Source organism: Sebastes fasciatus, chromosome 13, assembly GCF_043250625.1.
Source record: "Sebastes fasciatus isolate fSebFas1 chromosome 13, fSebFas1.pri, whole genome shotgun sequence".
NCBI classification, from domain to species: Eukaryota; Metazoa; Chordata; class Actinopteri; order Perciformes; family Sebastidae; genus Sebastes; species Sebastes fasciatus.
The window spans coordinates 3,148,969-3,170,755 of record NC_133807.1 but is presented as its reverse complement, the minus strand read 5'-3'; the positions used below and the strand labels follow the sequence as shown (position 1 = coordinate 3,170,755).

Below are 21,787 nucleotides of genomic sequence, written 5' to 3'. Positions count from 1 at the left end.
CAAACTGATTAGAGTTAACAGTGTCAATACACTCTCTCTAACAACAAACACTCCCTAGTTTGACCGGAGTTCGCGAGTGATTGACAGCTGCTCAGAGACGGCGAGGCTCCAGCTCGACTCTGATTGGTTGTTTTCCTCTGGTCTGTGAAATCTTGTAGATGCCGTTAGGAGCACCGGAGGACACCGAAGGACACAGAGGCACATGATTTTTTTCAGACTACCTGTCTCATGCAATACCGTCAGGATATAGTGACCGTTTTATAAAAACAACTTTTTTTAAATCATATTTGCTCCATTTCTACCCACTGCTGCTTTAAACAACAAAATACAATGACACATAGAAGTGCTTTCTGATCTGCAGGACATCATGTGCCTGCCTTCCAAAACAAATTTAAAAGCTATGGCTAAGGTTTGGTAAAGTTTGGGCACAAAAAACTACTTTTTCAAGTTAAGGGAAAGATCATGGTTTTGGTTAAAAAAGAGGGACTTAGTTCGTAGTAGAGAAACGATTGTGGTCATGCTTTAAAAAAACGTTAGTTGGAAATGGGAAACGGCAGTCTCCCTTTAAAGGGACTCTATGTAAGAATCAGAAATGTCTTGTTAACAGCGACACCTGTGGCCGTTAAGTCAACGAAAGTCAGCGTCCTGTTGCTCGCGCTTGTGCTCGCTCTACATAGACATGAATGAGCATCGGTCAAAACATTGAGGCGACACATGTCAGCTAAAAGCACAATATCACTCTATATTTCAGCTGCTTGGCAGTAATGTTAGCTGACCAGACGAAGGTCTCTCCATGAATCAATGCTGATACTGTGTTTAACTGCTTGAGCCTCCGCGGCCGGAGGGAACAGGGGAGACACCGGAGTTTTGGTCGGAGACGATAACGTTTCTCTCTGCGGAGCCCCGTCACTTCACAAGACACGGGAAACCTCTGTTGGTCTGGAGGAGCTGCAGCAGTTATTTCTGCACAAACGTCCACTAGATATTCTCAGAGCTAAACTAACTCTTCTGCAGTGTGGAGTGTGCGCGGATGCACGTGAGGGTGGAGCGAGGTAGCGAGTGAGAACGAGCGCGGTGTGTGAGTGAAGGCAAGAAGGCAGAGGAGCAGAGTACAGCAGAGACTCCGGTCCTGGAGACCAAAGCTACGGTCTCCCCTGTGTCTTCTGGCTGCGGTCGGGGGGGCTGAAGCAGGAAGAGTTGACGTTGTTTTGCAAGACGGGCTTTACTAGATAGAAGGTGCGGTAGCGGTTTTGGTGCTTCCGTGTAGTTTGTGTTGGAACAGCGTAGCCACACGCGAGCACGCATGGGACGCCGACCCGCAATGATTTATAAGAGTGTAAGTGTTCGAAGTTACAAACAGTACCTTTAAAGACCTGACATTTTGTTGACCCATACATCCATTCCAACTTCCTCCCTATCTGGACCTTAATCACTCAATAATGACCTCATCTGACTTCTTCCTTTGCTCTTGACATAGTTACTACAGCCATTAGAGGGCTTTATCATTTGAATATAAACACGCTATTTTGGGACACTTGTACGGTAAATAAATAGCTTAGTTGTTGTGGCACCCTTCGTCAGTTCAGCATCCCATCCACTTTGGAAACACACACCGCAATGACTTCAGCTAAAGTCCAGTTTTTCTTAGAAATATTATTTGATAGGTGTGCGTGTGTGCGTGTGTGCGCGTGTGTGTGTGTGTGTGTGGTGGTGGTTAGTCAAACAGATTTTGTAACAAGCAGCAGAGGGTGGACTTTGCCCACTGAGCACAGAGACATTTCAACTGAAGCCTGGCTGAGAGTGTTTCAGAGCTGTACAGCTGTCAGCAGGAAGATGAGCTCCACCAAGGTACCTGTCTGTGTGTCTAACTGTCTTATCTGGTCCTTAAAGGGTAAATTCAGTATTTTTCAAAACCTGGACCCTATTTTCCCACCCAAGTTTTATGTCTAACTGACTAATGGGGGACAACAATTTCTGAAATTGGTCCAGTATTGAGGGAAAGCGCTGTAGGGCTGCTCACTGGCTGCAATGTAATCCTATTGGGGCAAGCTGGTGCCATCATTTACGTCCACTGAAAGTGCTTGTTTTTACCATGACATGCTCTGATTGTTATTATAAGTGTCTGACATTATGGAAAGAGTCTTACTCAAGGAGAAGTTTCGCTCTGAAATCTGCAGAGGCGACGGTGTTGCCGATGGAATAGTGGAATATATCCATGGTGGAAACGCGAGTGCCATCCGGGCAGAGTTTGTTGTGAAAGCATAGCTTAGTGCAGACCTGGGCATTTTACGGCCCGCGGGCCACATCCGGCCCGTTGGCTGTCCCTGGCTGGCCCGCGTGAGGTCAAGTAAATTAGAACATAAATTAAAAAAAATAGGCCTATTTATGCGGCTGTGTGCTTTTATTTTGAAAAGTTTTTTTTATTTACGTAGTCACGCACATGCGTAGGTAAACAGCTACATGTGATGCTGGTATGCTAAGCTAGCCCACATGTCAGCCCACGGCAACAAAAGAAAAATCGATACCGAATGTCGCGTTTTCAACAAGACATGGACTGCTAAATATCTATTTACAGAAGTCAAAGGTAAAGCCGTGTGCTTAGTTTGTGGTGTACAGGTCGCCGTGTTCAAGGATTACAATTTGAATCGCCACTACGTGACCAAACACGAGGAGAAATACAAGAACTTGTCTGAACAAGAGCGCGCAAGGGAGTCGGATGCTTTGCTAGCTAAGCTGCAAAACCAACAAGGACTTTTTACTAAATGTTGCACATCCAGAGATTCAGCTGTCAAGACAAGTTATGTCATATCCCACAAAATCGCCAGAAAAAGTAAACCGTTTTCTGACGGGGAGTTTATTAAGGAGTGTTTGCTGGACTCTATTGCCCTAATATGCCCGGAGAAAAAGGGAGCTTTTGAGAACGTGCCCCTCTCGCGACGGACTGTAACGAGGAGGGTTGAGGACATCGCGGGGAATCTGGAACTTCAGCTGAAGAACAGAGCGGTCAGCTTCGACTACTTTCCCTGGCTTTGGATGAGAGCTGCGATGTACGTGACACTGCCCAGCTACTCATTTTCATACGTGGGATATCTACGGACTTTAAAATCACGGAGGAGCTGGCAGCCATGCAGTCAATGAAAGGGACAACAACCGGGAGTGATTTATTCACGGAGGTAAATGCATGTTTGGACAAGTTGGGACTAAAATGGGACAAGCTGGCAGGTTCTCCCTTCACCTGCAGTGTGGAGAATACACCCAGTGATGTTCAGATGGAACTGATTGACCTGCAGTCTGACACACTTCTGGCAGAGCACTTTAGGTCAGTCTCACTGCTGGACTTCTACTCTTCCCTCAAAGAGGAGAACTTTCCACACATGAGGAGGCATGCTCAGAAGATTCTAGTCCTCTTTGGATCTACCTACGTATGTGAACAGACATTCTCAGTGATGAAGTTCAACAAATCCAGATACAGATCCTCTATCACTGATGACCACCTCTCAGCTGTCCTTCACATATCCACCTCAGACATTCAGCCAGATTTCAATGCTCTTGTTCAAGCCCAGAGCAGGCTGGATTTTTCCCACTGAACAAGTAAAATGAACTGTAAAACATTAAAAGCATTTATTGCTTTTGCATCAAGTTGACAATTGCCTATCTTTAACATACTGTAAAACACCTATTCAGTATTTGGGAAGATTAACATGTTTAAAATAAAATGAAACACTGATGCAATTACTGTTTTTACTGTTTATTACTTCTATAGGAGTATTTTCCTATATGACCTACACCACAATTGCATATATTTATATAAATATTTAAAGAATATCCATATTCTTCTGATTACCAGTAGCAACTAATCCAAAATATATAATTTAATGCTTTTTACAATGGGGATAATTAATACTGAGCAGAATTAAGTTCAAGTTATTGTTGGTTCGGCCCTCCAACACAACTCAAGTTCCTCATGTGGCCCCTTGTAAAAATGAATTGCCCACCCCTGGCTTAGTGTTATCTAAAAGATTTTCAATGACTTTTCAATGACTTTCATGACTAAATAGTTAGATTTCCATAATGTGCATGAGGTCTTTGAGTATACGGATATTCAGACTTTTCCTTGAGTGGGACTTGGACCAAATAACAAACAGACCGAATCAAATGAAAGGTAAGAAAAAACTTTTATTTCTCTGTTGGGTCCTTTCCGTAATGTTATCAGACACTTATAATAATAATCTGAGCCTGTCAGTGGCAAAAACAAACACTTTTAGTAAACGTATTGTTGCATTGACGCTGCTCACTTGCCCTCGCAAAAAAAAAATTGTTGTCTCCATTAATCACTTAGAGATAAAAACATGGGAAAATAGCGCCAAGGTTGAAAAATACCTAAGTTACCCTTTAATTTGTTTGATGTTTTTGGTTAAAATGTTTTGGTTCTCTTTTTGTTACAGATATGTTCTGTTTTTGTGACGGTGTTGTGTGTAACCAGTTTGGTTGTCGCAAACCCAGTGGAATTGGTGAGTGAACTGACCTTTGACCCTTGACCCTTAACCTTCAAACTCAGCTCTTATACTGGCTACCAACTCTCTCCTTACTCTCTCCACAGATCCCCCGTCAGACAGCCGCCAGACAACAGGGTAGGTAGTGGGTGTATAGCAATGTGTGTATGAGAGAGAGAAAGACAGATGTAGGCTAACTGTCTATAATTGTGTTATGTAGGAATTTAGTTACATGTCGTGTGTTTATGTGCACATGTAAGTAGAAGCACATTAAAATTAACTGGGGCTGTCAATCGATTAAAGGTGCCATATTGTACAAAGTGAGATTTTCATGTCTTTTATATTATAAAGCAGGTTTAAGTGCTATATAAATACTGTTAAACTATCAAAACGCTCAATCCATGGAGAAATACAAACAGCCCGTATTCAGAAACTGTGCGTTTGAAACAAGCCGTCAGGATTTCTGTCCATTTTTGATGTCACAAATCTACAATATTTAGACAATTTCTCCGTTTTAAACGTAAACAAACTAAAGTTTATTTCCTGTTGCAGTGTATGTAAATGACATCAGCTGACGGGAAGTAAACATGGACCCAAGCTGTTTCAGACAGAAAGTAAATACAGGTATATTCAGGCAGACAGTATGAGGAAAATAATGTGTTTTTTTAACATTAAAGCATGTAAACATGTTCTAGTAGAAACCCAAAACACAAGCATGAACCTGAAAATGAGCATGATATGGGACCTTTAAAATATTTATTCATGATTATTCACATGATTGTCCATAGTTCATCCATGATCATCATCATTATCATCATCCATACTGCATTCAGCATAAAAATATGCCTCCTTTGACATGTATGTATGACATGGTTGGTACCAATGGATTCCTTAGGTTTTCTAGTTTCATATGATTTCAGTATCTTCATCTACAGCTTTAGAATTGAGCCCACTACAATCTAAAAATCTCAAGTTGTGTTAACGTGTTTAAGAAATTAATGGCGTTAAAACGAATATGCGTTAACACGCTATTATCACTTTAACTTTGAAAGTTAACATTTCATTTGTTGTTAGCCATGACATGGAGATTAACTGGCAAAGTGATGCAGTCTTTTAATATTTGAATGATCTATTGATCTGTGTCCCAGGGGGCGCTGTTCTTTTTTACGCAGCCCACCAGGGCCAGCTAAGAGATATCCTCTACAACCCAATCGTCTTCAACCAGGTGGTGGTGAACCAGGGCTCGGCATATGACAACGACACGGGTGTGTTCACCGCGCCGGTCGCTGGCATTTACCAGTTTGTGTTTGCTGCCCAGCTCTGCCGCGGAGACCACAACAACAGATGGTACTTCATGGTCAACGGGAACCAGAAGATGTACTGCCATGCTCAGGTACATGAGACTAAACTAGGCTACAAAAAAAAAGATTAGCTTAAAGAAACCTAGTAACTAGACTTAACTAAATTAAAGGTCACATATTATACTCCATTTAAACTAGTTATTATAGGTCTCAGACACCTCCAAACCATGTCTCTGAAGTTTTTTTTTCAAAAAAACAATCAGATCATGCATTCCAGCATGTCTCTATAACCTCTGTTTCAGCCCATTTCCAAAAGTGCTGATTTCTGTGTCTGTAGCCTCTGTCTCCTCCCACTCTGCTCTGATTGGTCAGCGTTTTCTGTCAATCAAACGTCCTCAACAACACAGCGTCACCCTCCCCGCCCCCCTCGCGGCCTGAGAGCAGGGAGAGAGAGGAGCTAGAATAGAGCTTATAAACCACTTTAAAGTTTATAAACCAGAAACTTCACCCAGCGCACGTTACCGGAGGAATCTGATCAGAAATCGGCGACACATGATGAACATCTGCGGTCCAGATTCCAGGTTTTCCTGACGGTTTCTCTCAGGTAAATAATACTATTTATATCTCTGTTAGTTAGCTCAGTGTTTACCTCATGCATCAACTCTGTAAACCGTAAACATACACTCTGTTTTACGTCTGTCTTTACAGATCCATCTGTGAGAAATGACCGACAGAATCATCCCAGAGGAGAGCAGACAGCTGAGAGCAGACAGCTGTGGGCAGATGGGAGATACAGAGCTAACCCGTTAGCATGTAGTTACATGCTAACGGGTTAGCTACATGCTACCGCTATGACACGGTGTGTAAACACAGCGACCATCAGGGTGGAAAATAGAAGATGTGAAACAGTAGTCAGTTCATTATTTCTGCTAAAAGATAAATGTATGGAAGATCAGAGTAATGGTATATTATTTACAGTAGTAGCTGTCTCTGTGTTACCATGACTACAGACCACCGGAGCTTAGCTTACCATAGTTTACCAGGGCTGAAGACTTTCTCCTGTACCATGTTAACATAACTGCAGGTGGGATGATTACAAATGCTGTGAATAATTAATATTGTCATCTGTCTACTCAAATAAAGTTTGACTGTGAAACAGAAATGTGTTGTGTTGCTTACAAGTCACTATTTACTACCTGTAATCTGCTACATGCATGACATCAAATATATATAATATATAAATATCAGCTGTTTAAACAGTGTAATTACATAAAGCCTTTGTGAAAGAACATGTTATATTTAGATGATGGGAGTACATGAAGCCTGTTCTGCTGGTTCTTGCAGACTAACTGTAGGAGCTACTTTGCTCAAGTTCGGTTGAGGAGGAGAGACAGTGACGCGCTGTGGGGCGGGGTCAGCTACTGAAGGTTCTCTCTGGTTCGACCAGGAAACCCTTACATGGCTTGCAATTCTCAAATGACGTCAGAATACAAGGAAAAAAGCGAATTTTTTTTCTGCACCCATTTCCGGACAAACGGAGGAGGAGAAAAAGAGAGAGGATGGTCTTTTATGATACTATGGTGGCCTGTAGACACACTGGGGACAGATATTGATGTTTAAAAGACATGGAAAAGTGCATTTTGCATAATAGGTGACCTTTAAACAAGAAAAGACATGACTCAATTATTCTTGTAATCAAAAGTCAAAGGGATGGTCTGCCATGCACTGGTAGACAATACTAAACTCTACACTCTTAGAAAAAAATCCGTAGAAAAACAGATAATGTCCTGGCAGAAAATTACCAGAACATTTTCCGTTAAGTTTACGGACATTTTCGTCAACCCCTAAAACGTAAATTTCTGTTGATTTGCAGGATGTCCTCAGTAACCATTCACGGACACTTCTGTTAATCCTAAAATGGAAAATTTCTGTAGATTTACAGTATATCCTCCATACCGAGCCAAATAGCAGGTCCAACCTTTACATTCTGGAGGGAATACAGACGCTGACGCTAGCATTTGTACGTTACCTATCGGTCTTTGTTGACCACCTGAGGCTAAAACTGGGGCTAACTCTACCTGACGTCCACTGAAGTCTAAAATATAAACATTGGTAAAACATAAATTCCGATACCAAATTTAGCTTAAAAATGAGTCAGCAAAATATTCCTGGCGTATCTGGTAACGTTAACGGTCGACAACAGCTGAACTAAACAACAAAACATGTTTCCAACTAAAATGACACTGAGCTAACGTTAAGTCTTAACATAAATCACTCTGGTTAGACATTAATTGTTGATTTTTTACCACAAAAGTGTGAGAAAAGTTTCTCCAAATCTCCAAATCCGAAATTGAGTTAAGCTTTGTGACGGTCTCTGCCTCTTCCAACTTTCGTGCTAGTGGAGGTTCGTGTTCCCACAATGCAATGCGTATTTAAAAATACGGGTAAAACTCCTGTGAAAAATCAATACAGAAAAATCTGAAACTAAAGTGTCCACGTCCCGTTTAGGACAATGAAAACAAAGAAAATGAAAAAACAGAATTAAACAAACAAGTTTCTCATCTCTAGTAAAGTCCATGAGTATTTATTATAAAAAAGACATGGATGATTTTGATCTTCAATAGCCAAGTTGTGTAACAGAACAATGTGCCTAAAAATGCCATCTTCCACTTTTGTCTCCCAGGTGTCTGGTCTTGACACAACCCTCAACACCTGCTACTGCATGGAGAAACTGAAGAAAGGTGACCAGGTGTGGGTTAAGCAGAAGGTGGAGAGCTGCGCCTGGGCCAGCACTATTTCCCAAACCATTACCTTCTCGGGTGTCCTGCTGGCAAGCGAGGGGGTGTCCACGCTGGGAGGGACGTATGGCTCTGGCAGCTCCTGTCCACTGCCCAGCCTGGTCCGCAACAGGGACATGGTGTCCAGCTCCGTAAGCCAGGATGCCTCTTTGTCTAGTGTGGCCATCACTCTGCTGCTCTGCTGTCTTCTCTTGGATTAATAATGGCAAAGTTATAGATACCTACATTATATAAGCTTTTATTTGACTCTTTTTTATATTTTCAAGGGTTCTAGCCTGACTTGGTGGGACCTGATGTTCTTCTTTTCTAAAAGTGTTACATCAAAACAAAAACAGCAGCTTTTTGGTGATTTTTTTTTTTTTGGTCAATTAAGCAGTGGTGGAAGAAGAACTCATGTTTTACTTCAGTCATAGAAATACCCCAGTGTAGAAATACTTCGTTACAAGTGGAAGTTTCTAAAAGAAAATTCAAAATTTTACTTAATTAAAAGTACAAAATTATTAGCATCAAAATGTACTTAAAGGGTCTATACATTCAGAACCACTAGATGTTGCACTAGAGCAACAGCATCTCAGACCATACTCCCACCCTCCAACCAATTAGACTGTTGTCAGGCTATTAAATAGGCGTTATTAGTCTCTATAAGGCCCATCGATGTGGGTCAATAGGGGCATAATACACCCACTAGTAGGATTTATTATCTATTCACATGTAAGATCACTGAAAGAAGGTATAAAAGAACCCAACCTTTAGCGACTGTATTAATTATGACAGGAGCAGAAGCAGAAATCAGGCGCTGTAGTATAGACGGTGTGAAACTCCATAAGGGGTGGAGGTCGGGGATGATGGATGGGACACAAAACACCCAGAAGACATGAGTTACCATCCCGTGTGAAACCAACAATGTGTAGTTGTCTTTGTGTTTGTGTTCAACCCAAAACACATGTTATTCCCTAAACCTCAAGAAGTTGTAGTTTTGTTGCCTAAACCTACAGAAGTTGTAGTTTTATTCCCTAAACCGAACAGTTTTTTTGCCTAAACCTAAAGAAGTTGTACGTTTGTTTGTTGCCTGGACCTAAAGAAGTTGTAGTTTTGTTGCCTAAACCTACAGAAGTTGTAGTTTTATTCCCTAAACCGAACTGTTTTTTTGCCTAAACCTAAAGAAGTTGTACGTTTGTTTGTTGCCTGGACCTAAAGAAGTTGTAGTTTTGTTTCCCTAAACCTACAGAAATTGTAGTTTTATTCCCTAAACGTAACTGTTTTTTTTGCCTAAACCTAAAGAAGTTATAGGTTTGTTGCCTGAACCTAAAGAAGTTGTAGTTTTGTTGCCTAAACCTAAAGAAGTTATAGGTTTGTTGCCTGAACCTAAAGAAGTTGTAGTTTTGTTGCCTAAACCTAAAGAAGTTGTAGTTTTATCCCTAAACCTAACTGTTTTTTTTGCATAAACCTAAAGATGTTGTTGTTTTGTTGCCTAAACCTAAAGAAGCCTAAACCTTTTTGTTTGTGTTCAAAACGTGACATTTCATTCAGTTTTACAGCATGTTAGCACGTGTTGCTTTTATGTTTCACTTTTACAACGTAGTAGGCCCCTAATGACCCCCATCTATGGTGCTTATAGCAATTTATAACGCCTATTTAATGGCCTGATAACAGTCGAATCGGGTGAAAAGCAAGATGTCATCAGCATAGAGTGAGACCCTATGCTCCGTGTTGCCTCTCCAAATACCACTAGTAGACCAGTAAAGACGCCTTTACAGTAGTCAGGTCGGCTGAAGATAAATGCATGGACTAGTTTTTCCAAATCCTGCTGATACATCAGTCCTCTAATTCTTGCTATATTTAACAAAACAATAAGATTCTCCTGAAATAAGTCTTTGCATTTCCTAGTATTTAAGATGCCCAGATAGGCAGGTTGGTGAGGCCTAAGGTTTGTGCTTCATTATTAATGAGAAAGAGCTCGCTTTTGTTGAAATTGAATTTGTCTCCCGAAAATCGATCAAACTGACTGAGCGGAGGGTACTAAGTGAGGTACTCAGGTTGGAGACAAAAAGCAAGATGTCATCAGCACAGAGTGAGACCCTATGCTCCGCGTTGCCCCTCCAAATACCAGATATGTTCTTGCAACTATGGAAGGCTGTGGTAAGTGGTTCAATGGTCAAATTGAAAAGCATGGGGCTAGGAGAGCACCCCTGGAAGGTTCAGACGTTTGATTTTTGGTGGATCCTTGTGTTTTTGATGGGTCTGGTAGTTCTGTTTTTGTAGCTTTATTTCTGTTAGGACTTCTTTTGTAAAGAGCCTCTCTGGGGGTCGTAACAGGAATACACAAATGTAATTATAGTCTACTTGTGCTCTAGATGGGGAAGTAATATTATAAGCATTAACTTAAACATTCACACAGTCAGCGATTTTCTGCCAGCTGTCCTTCCTGTATTAGATGCAACTGTATTTCTTTTAGCCTGGATTATGTGTTTAATGTCTTTGTATATCTGTATTATTTTTGTTTGTTCGTTTGTAAAATATGTTGACAGAAGACCTACACTTTTTTGTTATTGGTCATATGCAGCAAACACCGCCCATTTTATGTGAATGCGCACTTAGCCAGATTCAGAAAACCTGGGTTGATTGACTGAGTTTATAACCACCGTCATAGGACGGCTGACTGTGGTTGTTAGAGTTAGTGAAGCCTGATAACAAAAGGATATCCTGGGTATGTTGAAATTGTTTTGTAGTACAGGCCTCAGGATCATTACCATCTGACTCCTCTGCTGGTCTGCCTGCCTCACCTGCTTGGTACCATAACCCAGAGTCCACCAGTTACTGATCGTAACAAAATCTTGAGAGGATAACCATGAGCTGAAAAGTGCTGACCAGTCTGATGATGCCAACTCGTGACAGGAGAGATCATAGACTGAATTACGAGACGATCCCATCAGCTGCTGTCTCACTGTGAGAGATGTCTGTGTGTTGGATCCAAATGATCTCACCTCTCATCATCTGCACTGTTTCTCTGCTATGTACTGCAGGTACTTTTACCCCAAAGGCTTTATTTGTTGATTGTTAAACACCATGAGACTCAAAAACCCATGTGGTTTATTATGTGTTATATGCAAATGATTATTTATATCTAAAAGGGAGCATTTTTTAACATCTCAGCTTGTTTTCTTGCTTGATTCCAGGTGAAGCATGGACTACAGTCCATCAGACCCCAGGCTTACTGGTGGAGAGGGGTCACTCTGCTCAGATGGACTGCTGGCACAACAAATATAGCAATTGGTATGACGCGTACTGGTTTCAGCAGTTACCAGGGGAGAGTATGAAGCTGATCGTCCACACGGTGCCTTTCAAGCAGCCTGACTTTGGGAACTTTAGCCAGGACAAATACTCAGCCAACAAGACTGTGGATGAGAGCGGATCTTTCACAGTGAAACATGTGGAACCAGGTGACAACGGAGTGTATTTCTGTTTTGTTACGGTGGGACACAGTGATGCAGATACCTGTCAAGCTGCACCAAAACTACATCAGAGTCAGGAGGGGTTTCATTACTTCCTTTCAGAGAAGCTGGGTGACATGTGCATGTGGCTTCACAATGTGGTGATCGTGGTTTATGTTATGTTTCCCATGCCTGCAACACTTTTGCAACCAAGGAAAATAGTATCACAAGAGTTTTGAGTAACACAGTTTTAATGTTAAAAGGATCTTCTGTATCTTTTCCTGTTGCTTTGCGGGTAATGACTTCTGTTGAAAAGCAATCATCACGCCAATTTCTGAAGCTGGAGCACCAGGCCAAGTAGACAATTATAGACCCATCTGTATTCTACCTGCTTACTCAAAGGTCCTGGAAGAAGTCATTGCAAAACAACTAACTGACCACCTCGAAACCAACAAACTCATTCATCCTACGCAATTTGGCTTTAGGCAAGGGTATTCAACAGAAATGGCCATCTGTTACCTCACTGAGAACATCAAGAGCACCCTTGACAAGGGTAATGTGGTGGGAGCGGTGTTTCTAGACCTTAAAAAGGCTTTTGATACCATGAACCACAACATACTCCTGAACAAACTTAGTGCCTTTAATTTTTCAGATCAAGCGACTACCTGGTTTGCATCATATCTCCAATGAGCAACGTGTAAAAATAAATGACAAATATTCAATCCCCCAACAATCCGTAATGGGTATTCCACAAGGCTCAATCTTGGGACTGCTGCTTTTTCAGCTTATATATAAATGACTTGCCATCATGCTGCAAAACAGCTGGATGTCAAATGTACGCTGATGACAGAGTCATTTACTTGTCAGCTAAAACCCCTTGTGTAGCAGCAGAGACACTATCTAGTGAAATGGAGGGTGTATCACAATGGGTCCAAAATAATCATCTAACCTTGAATCTTAAGAAGACTTTGTCAATATGTTTCTCCATTAAAAGGAGAGCACATGATAAGCTTACAATCAAAACTGAATTTGACAAACATGTTAAAAAGTTATGTAAGACAGTAAAGGTAAATCTGAACTGTTTTAGAACGATACGACAATACATACCCCTTAAAGCAGCTCAACTGTTTATGCATTCAATGATATTTTCACACGTGTCTTATTGTGTTACAGTATTGAGCCAGGCTTCAAGTCAACTGTCAAACCTGCTGCATCGCTATATAAACAAGCACTGAAAATAATGGATCGAAAAACAAATGAAATGGCACCACTGTAAAATTCTGAAAAAGTATAAACTGCTCAGTTTTGATAGTTTTATCAAGTTTTCTTTTATCACATTGAATTTTAAACGTGTGAACAATCTCTCCCCAGCTGTACTTTGTCCATATGTCACCAAAATGAATACCAATAGAATAGCCACTAGGGGATCAACCAATGGTAACTGCAGAGTGGCACAGCGCAAAACTACCTTCGGTCAGTCATCTTTTTCAGTAAAGGGAAAACATTTCTGGAACGCCCTACCAACGGAAATAAAAATACAACCTGACCTGAAAACGTTTAATGAAAAGGTGAAACACTGGCTAAAACTAAACCAAACCTGTGATCACTGATTATTGATTGGGAACATACATATGTAAATTGATTGTAATGTACGATGATGTATTATGTGATTTTATGTATGAAGTGCTATGTATATTGCTATTATTTTTAAAAAATTTATTTTCTTTTTCTTAAAAGCCTAACCAGGGACAATGTCTGCAAATTAGTTATGGCTAGAAGTCCTATATACGTTGCTAGGTTGCACTTTAATTAAATGTAACAATGCCTATGTATTGTCCCTGTCAAATAAACTAATAAAATGTTTGGGGAGGTTTTAATTCTGTCATCCATCACAAACTAAGAATGTCTCTCTTTTTGTATCCAGGTGCCCTGCTCTTATCTGGAGCTCTGCGGTCTCGTATATAAAACAGTGCATAGGATTCACATTAAATAATGTGTACGTACAAATGAGGAAATACACGTACGGCAAAAAAAATTCTGATTTAGAAAACCACGCGTACACCTGCCAGTGTGCAATTTCCTTTTATAAATCCCAAACCAACTTGGAATTGTGGATCAGGCTCATATCCCGCCCTCGACACATTCAACCATAAATGGTCAATGAAAGCACCTCATGAGTGTTTCTGCATAGAAATGAGCCTGCTGATCAGTGGTTCTTTACGCTGAATCACGGCAACAACCGAGACGAAAACCAAGAAAAGGAATTTTTCTGACACAGAAATCGAGGTGCTTGTGGGTGAGGTGGTCTCTGAACAATCGTTCTCTTCTAATTGTCGTATTCACGTAGTCCTCACAGTGACAGGGCATCCGTCATGCAGCATTACGGGTCACCGCAAAAATCTACATGTTTACATCAATCGGACTGATTGCTTCAGAAATAATCGTGTCAATCACTGTATCCCCAACCTGGGATATCACTTGAAAATGGAAGTTTGATAGGTGAACATGATTTATTTATTTATACATGATATTATTTTAGTTTTCTTATGGATAACTAGGCCTGCATTACAAAAAGGACATGGAGTGTAACGATTGTGCGAGAGCTGTACAAGCCCAGGAAGTGCGACGGGCTGTGAAGCAAATTTTTTGACACAGAAATAGCAGCAGTCAGGCTGCATGGAGCTCACCTCAGCTGTCAGTCAAACCGACCTGCGTCGGTAAGAACACTCAGGACGCTCTTATAGGGTTGATTCCTCCTTTTACTGAATAGTCTTTCACATAACAGCACAGTATTCCTCACACAGGCTTACAGGTTTCCATTTGAACATGGTGTGATCTTGAATGGGTGTGGTCTATAACAAGAACATAAGAAAATGCCACATTATAATTAGCATTAGATTAACCAGTTATATTTGACTTAAATTGCTTATTATTATTACTACAACATTAAATCAGGTACAGATATATAAAGGAAAAATTCTACTGACTGCTGCTTTAAGTTGCAGTATAAACAGGCTTACATGTCATTTAAACATATATAACAGAATGCCAACATTATTTACATCAAGTAGTATACCAGAAAAGAGTAGCTAACGGCATTAGCATGAACAAACATTAGCATGAACAGATTAGCTCAGCATCTGTAAAACAGCCCCAAACACATAAACCCAAAGTCTCATTCAAAGTCCTGTTCAGTGGGAAATAGCGGCGTTTACTCACTTTTCATCAGAGACGCACACAAATCACACCACAGCTGCAGTAAAGTCCACTTTTTACACTCTCTGTTCGACATGCTTCTCGCTCTGCCCTTCGCTCTCTCTCTTAATTACTGCGTGCGCAACTCCATGTGCTCAATAGCGCAGCTTCTCATTCTGCCACACGAGGGCGCTGTTACAACAGTCAATAGCCTTTCCAACATAGCCGCCCCCCAATTCGCAGTGCATATTGGCTTCATGGAAAGGCTGACTACTTAGGAAGAGGGATCTCCTTATCCTTGTCCTGGATCTCTGGGAGAACAATCAGACGAACTATTGGTCGGGTGTAGGTTTTCTCCTGTATTCGAACTTCTGCCGTCCTGATGTGGCCATCCGAGCTAGGGCAGGTTTTGGTCACTCGTCCAATCTGCCATAATGCTCGAGGGAGCTGTGGGTCCATCAGCAGCACAACGGCTCCTGCTTTGATGTCTTCCATTGGTCTCTGCCACTTTCCTCGAGTTTGAAGGCTAGGTAAATAGTGTCTGACGAAGGCAGACCAGAACCTGTCCACTAGTATCTGTGAATGTCTCCATCTTCGCCGTCCTAGCATTTCTGCTACTGGATAAACTACCTGGGGTAGGGAGCTGTCAGCTCGCCCCATGAGCAAGTAGTTAGGGGTCACAGGGTCGATGTCAGCCACGTCGGATGAAACATACCCTAGGGGTTTTTGCATTAAGGATGCCTTCAACTTCGATAAGAACTGTCCTGAGTACTTCGTCACTCACTGTTTCGGAGCCAATGGTGGTGTACAGAGCAGATTTGATGGAGCGAATTTCTCGTTCCCACACTCCTCCAAAGTGTGGTGCTGCTGGTGGGTTGAAGCGAAAACTGACCTGTTGCTTTGCTAGTTGCTGCTGGAGTTCTGGACACATATTGGAGAATGCCTCTCTCAGCTCCCTTTCTCCACCTTTGAAGTTTGTCCCCTGGTCAGAGTAGACTTCTGCTGGCTTCCCACGTCTGGCAATGAACCTTCTAAAGGCCATTAAGAAGGAGTCTGTATCGATGGATGCAAGTAGGTCTATGTGAATTGCCCTGGTGATGAGGCACTTGAACACAATACCCCACCGCTTCTCTGTGCGTCGTCCTACTTTGATCAGGAAAGGGCCGAAGCAATCCATACCAGCTGAGTAGAAGGCAGGCTTAAACAGCCTGAGGCGAGCCATGGGAAGGTCAGCCATTTGTTGTGAAGCAGGGTTCGCCCTCCATCTACGGCATTCTGTACAGCTGTGTTGGTGGCGCCGGACGGCCTCTCGCCCGCGCAGGATCCATACTGTGCGACGGAGCTCGGCAAACACTCTCTCAGGTCCAGGATGACAGAGAAGAGTATCAACCTTTTTAATGAGTAACTTGGTGTACGGATGGCTGGGGTTAAGGACAATGGGGTGTTTAACAGCTGAGTCAAGGTTCTCCGCCTGCCTGAGTCTGCCTCCAACTCTGATTAGGTTGCAGTCTTTGTCATACTGAGGTGCAAGGCATAAGAGCCGGCTGCTGGAAGGGATTGGTTTGCCAACCTTTAGGAGGTGGTATTCCTCTGTGAAGCTGTCCATCTGCACTTGTCTTAGAACATGCTGCTCGGCCTTGATGTACATTTCTGCTGGAGGTGAGCTGGCTGATGAAGAGTCACCTTGTACTGCCGCCCCATGAAGCTCCTTAGCTGTAGCATCCACCAACTCCATCCAAGTACGGAACTGTGTGACATCTGGGATCGGTGTACCAGGGTTGGTGATTGCCATACCACATATAGCGGATCGCTTTAACTCTGTACCATCTTGTAATGGATCCGTGGTGTTTGACAATGGGTAGGACGGCCACTCATCTGGAGGTAGGAGGAGAAATTCTGGCCCCTGGCTCCACCTGTTTGGGCTTGCTAGTTCAGTTAGCGTCTTGCCCCTGGTGATGTCGTCGGCTGGGTTTCTAGCCAAATCCACATATCGCCAGTCTTTGATGTCTGTAAGATCTTGGATTTCCGTGATCCTGGTACCAACAAAGACTTTAAAGTGGCAGGATGTGGAATGAAGCCAGCTGAGGACAGTAGTTGAATCAGACCAAAGAGTGATTTTCTCCAACTTCAAGGTCAGTTCAGTCTGAAGTAGCTTTAACAGCTGGGCCCCAGTGAGCGCTGCGCACAGTTCTAATCGGGGAATAGACAGCTGCTTTGTTGGGGCTACGCGTGATCTGGCCACGAGGAAAGACAGGTGAACATTGCCATGTTGATCCACTAAGCGCAGATAGGCCACCGAACCGTATGCTTGCTCGGAAGCATCACAAAAGATGTGTACTTCTCGTAACACCTCTGGCCGGTCCATGTTCTGGGGTGTGTAGCATCTGGGCAGTGTCATCTCTGGTAGGTGTTCCAACTCTCTCTCCCACGCCATCCACTGCTGCAGCAGATCTTCAGGTAATCGGGGATCATCCCAATCTCTGGGCTTGGCCCAGAGCCGCTGTACAATGACCTTGGCTCTGGTAGTAAAGGGAATGATAAAGCCGAGTGGGTCATACTGGCTTGCCAGAGTTCGATAGATGGTCCTCATTGTTGGTTGTCCACAGTTAATGGGTCGATGCTTAAAGCCAAGGGTGTCCGTATCACAGTGCCAGCTCAGTCCCAGGGTTGACTCATGTGCCTCTGCCTTGTCATGCGATAGCCAAAGCTCCAGTTTCTCTGAGCGTGCCTCTGGTGGTAGGTGGCTAATGACCTCTGGCCTGTTGCTAGCCCATTGACGGATCTCAAATCCTCCTGATGCAAGAAGATGTCGTAGCTTGTTGACCAACTGCTGAGCCTCCACAATCGAGGGAACACTTTGCAGGCAGTTGTCGACATAGAAGCACCGTTCGATTGAGAATCGTACATCTTCTCCGGGTTCGCTGTGCAGGTTGACATGTCTGTGAAGGGCAAAGGAGGCACAACACGGACTACAGGTAGTCCCAAAGGGAAGTACCTGCCACTCGTATATTACAGGAGGCTCATCTCTCTTCATGTTGCGCCAAAGGAACCTCAGGAGGGGTTTGTCTTCAGGTAGGAGGCACACCTGATGAAACATCCCCTTTATGTCGCCACTGATGGCGACGCTGTATTCCCTGAATCGCAGTAGCACACCAACAATGGAGGGACTCATGGCAGGACCAGGCAACAGAGACTCGTTGAGGTTAAGGCCCTTGTACCGGAAGGAGCAGTTAAAAACTACTCTATTTTTCCCATTGTGTTGGACAAGGTGATGAGGTATGAACCAGCTTTCCTTACTCTGAGAAGCAACGTCATTTTCCAGTTTGACTACAACACCGGTGGTTTCAAGTTTCTTTATCTCTGCACTGTAAGCAGCATCCTTTTCTGGATCTTTAGCCAGGCGTTTCTCTGCACTCCTGAGGCTTGGCATTACTGCTTCTTTGGGGGCTTTGAATAGGGGTGTATCCTTTCTCCTTAGCAGGGGTGTGGCGTACCTGAGCACCCCATCCACGTTCACTCGCTCGGTCTTGGCTTCCAGCAGGTTCAGGGCTTCCTGGTCTTCCTTTGACCTTGTCACTTCCTTCTCACTCTTATACGGCAGAATGTCAACTTGCCACAACTTCTCCACATTTCTCTGCAACTCGACTGACAATGGGCTGAGGGATGTGAAGAGGCATTGGTGAGGCTGCAACTGTGACTCAAGAATCCGTGCCGGCCCTTGAAGGGTCCATCCCAGCCGTGTTCTGATTGCAGCTGGCCCTCCTGGTGGTCCTAAGCGCACAGGTTCCACAGGGTTTATAAGGTGAGGGTGGTCCGCTCCAATTAGCAGCAAGGGTGAAACGCGGCTGAAGGCGTGTAAAGGTAAGTCTTTAAGGTGTTTGTACCTTTTCTTAAGTGTGGCCACTGGATAGGTATGTTTGGCTAGCCCAAGGCGCTGGGCGGTGAAGGCGTTGACTATCTGGAAGGATTTCTGTGCCTGCATTACCGAGGAGACTTGGAAAGAGACTGAGGCACCGTGCAGAGTTTGGATGTCCTGACGTATGGTTCTCAGGGAAAGGTCTTCAGGGGTGCCTGTTAGTCCCAACTGCTCAGCGGCAGGTGAGAGCAGCATAGTGCGATCAGAGCCGTCATCCAAGACCGCGTAGGTGTCTAATGTCTTGTCGCCATGTCGAAGGATGACTCTGATGACTTTCAGGAGAACCCGAGTGGAGTCGGAGGGTTTCTCTAGGTGAAGGGTTTCAGTGGCTGAGCTAACCAGACAGGTACCTTCCTTCACACTCTTGACGTTGACTTCATGCAGTATCAGTAGGTGTTTACCTTGACATATGCTGCAGGCTTTTTTCAGGTTACATTGTGCTGCTTGATGTGATCGTCCACATCGCCAACAACGTCTATTGGTCTTAATCCAGTCTATGATTTGAGCCTTATCAAAGCATTTAAAGGTGGCGCATTGGCTCAGGTAATGATCCTCTGTTTCACAGTAAGGACAGTAGGCTCTCGGTTGGCCTGTCTTCTTACTTTGTACAGGTGGCTTACCAGTTGGTGACACAGTAGCCTGTTTGGTGTCCACATCCTATGAGCCATGAAGTATGGTGGCTGAGCGAGGGACAGCCTTTGACTCCCTCCAGCGCTCTGGCCTATGGATGGTTCTCTCTTTCTGTCCTCGGTTTTCAGCATGGAGATCACTGTCCTGGCACCATGTTTCCAGCTGCAGCCAATCAGAGAAGTCTATGAGGTTATACACCACTCCTGGGTGGCGGCACATGTATCTCCGAAACTCAGACCTCATCTCAGCAGGCAGCTTACTAAGGAGCCGTGACACATGAGAACCGCATCTCAATTCTACCTCTCCATCTTGGCCGAGGGTCTTCAGCATACCAACAAGGGCCCTAATCTGCAAAGCAAACCTTTCAAAGGCCTCCGCATCTCCACGTCTGATGTCAGATGCATCCATGACACTGGCGATCTTCTTTATGGCTAACTGATGGGGCTGACCGAATTTCTCGGACAGGGCCGCCATGGTGTCAGTATAGGGAGTCTGTGAGTTAAGGTAGGCATCAGCTATTAGGCGGGCTTCATCTAGTTTTAGATGATCCATCAAGATCTGAAACTTGAATAACTCTGTTCCGTCCGATGGAAGCAGATTATCAAGAGCAATTTTCAGCCGTGCGAACTCACCAGGATCCTTCTTATTGAGATTAGGAATAGTAGGTGTAGGTCCCCTGTAGGTTCTCTCTGGTGCTGCAACATATGGCTGAGGGCGTGAAGGCATGTCAGAGATAGTCCTCTGCTGGTTGTAGGGCCTGAGCAAATGAGGTTCATATTGCAACGGGGTTGTGACCGGCCTTGGCGTGGTACAGGTTGGCTGCTGGTCCCAAGGTTGCATAGGCAAAGGGTTTTGGTAACCGAGGTAGGTATTGCTGGCTGGCTGACTCTGCAGTAGAGGCCTTTGGTCATAATAACTCAAAGGTGGGCGTGCAAACTGAGGTAGAGGCCCACGGTTAGCTGTTGTGGATGGTGGTTGGCTTGCTGAAGCTGCTAGTGTTTGCTCCTTTAAAAGCCGTAACTCACCCATCATCTTATCCAGCGTGTCAAGCATCATAGTCTCTTTAAAGGAACCACTCTGGGCTTGAGGAGTCAAGGCATATGACCTCTGATAACCTTGAGGGGCATCGATGTACTGTTTGTTGTCATGCTGCAGAGACTGGCTCCGTCCTGCTCCTGGTCTGACTTCACAGTGATGGGGAACAGTAGGGACACTACCTAGCTGCCCATACTGTATAGGAGTAAGAGGTGGTAACTGTATTGGGGGTGGACGTAGCTCTGCAGGCTGAGGTAGATGATAGTCTCTCTCCGGCCGGCTTGGCAGTGCATGAGGTGGATGTCTGAAGTCTACACCAATGAGGAGCTGCAGATGTTTCCCAAGGTCGATGATAGGTCGAAGGATTGGATTGAGAGGTTAGGTAGCTCCACCCCCCACTGGCTCCTACAGGCTGATAATCAGGCTCCCGAGTCTCATGAGGGGAAAGGGTCCATTCATCTAAGGTGAAGTCACATCCGATCTGACTTAATGGACTAGAGGACCGGGAGAAATGGTCTGGTACTGCTGATGAAAAGGCTCCCGATGTACTCCGGTAGTCCTCTCCTAAGCCTGGTGCATACTGTGCTGTTTGTGCATAACTAGGAGTTGTAGTGGCTTGCCTTTGGCCGACAAAACTCACTTCATAGTCACTGAGGTAAGGAGGAGGTTGAACTAGCCGCCTTGGACGTGCTGCTTCTGAAAAGGCTTCACTGCGTGTGAAACTAGGTTACATCCGGCTCGAAGGACCAAATATTGAATAGGTATTCATGGAGGACTGTATAGGTGTTGGTTGCGGGTAGGGATGTAGCCTTGGTGTGTCGGTAAGAACACTCAGGACGCTCTTATAGGGTTGATTCCTCCTTTTACTGAATAGTCTTTCACATAACAGCACAGTATTCCTCACACAGGCTTACAGGTTTCCATTTGAACATGGTGTGATCTTGAATGGGTGTGGTCTATAACAAGAACATAAGAAAATGCCACATTA

General features: G+C 43.8%; 1 protein-coding gene across 1 annotated transcript; it reads left to right on the top strand.

The window, feature by feature from the left end:
* Nucleotides 1–1,696: 1,696 nt before the first annotated feature.
* LOC141781505 (complement C1q-like protein 2) lies at nt 1,697–13,900 on the top strand. Its single transcript, XM_074657333.1, has 6 exons — nt 1,697–1,848; nt 4,446–4,511; nt 4,601–4,631; nt 5,642–5,886; nt 8,478–11,615; nt 11,769–13,900. Exons 1-5 carry the CDS (start codon nt 1,834–1,836, stop codon nt 8,790–8,792), a joined length of 672 nt encoding a protein of 223 aa, XP_074513434.1. The 5' UTR covers nt 1,697–1,833; the 3' UTR covers nt 8,793–11,615; nt 11,769–13,900.
* Nucleotides 13,901–21,787: the final 7,887 nt, after the last annotated feature.

Excerpts from the sequence above, each read along its gene's own strand:
- LOC141781505 (XM_074657333.1), top strand. Across the intron at positions 4,512-4,600 it reads TCGCAAACCCAGTGGAATTG|ATCCCCCGTCAGACAGCCGC; the intron begins GTGAGTGAACTG and ends CTCTCTCCACAG. Across the intron at positions 5,887-8,477 it reads AGATGTACTGCCATGCTCAG|GTGTCTGGTCTTGACACAAC; the intron begins GTACATGAGACT and ends TTTGTCTCCCAG.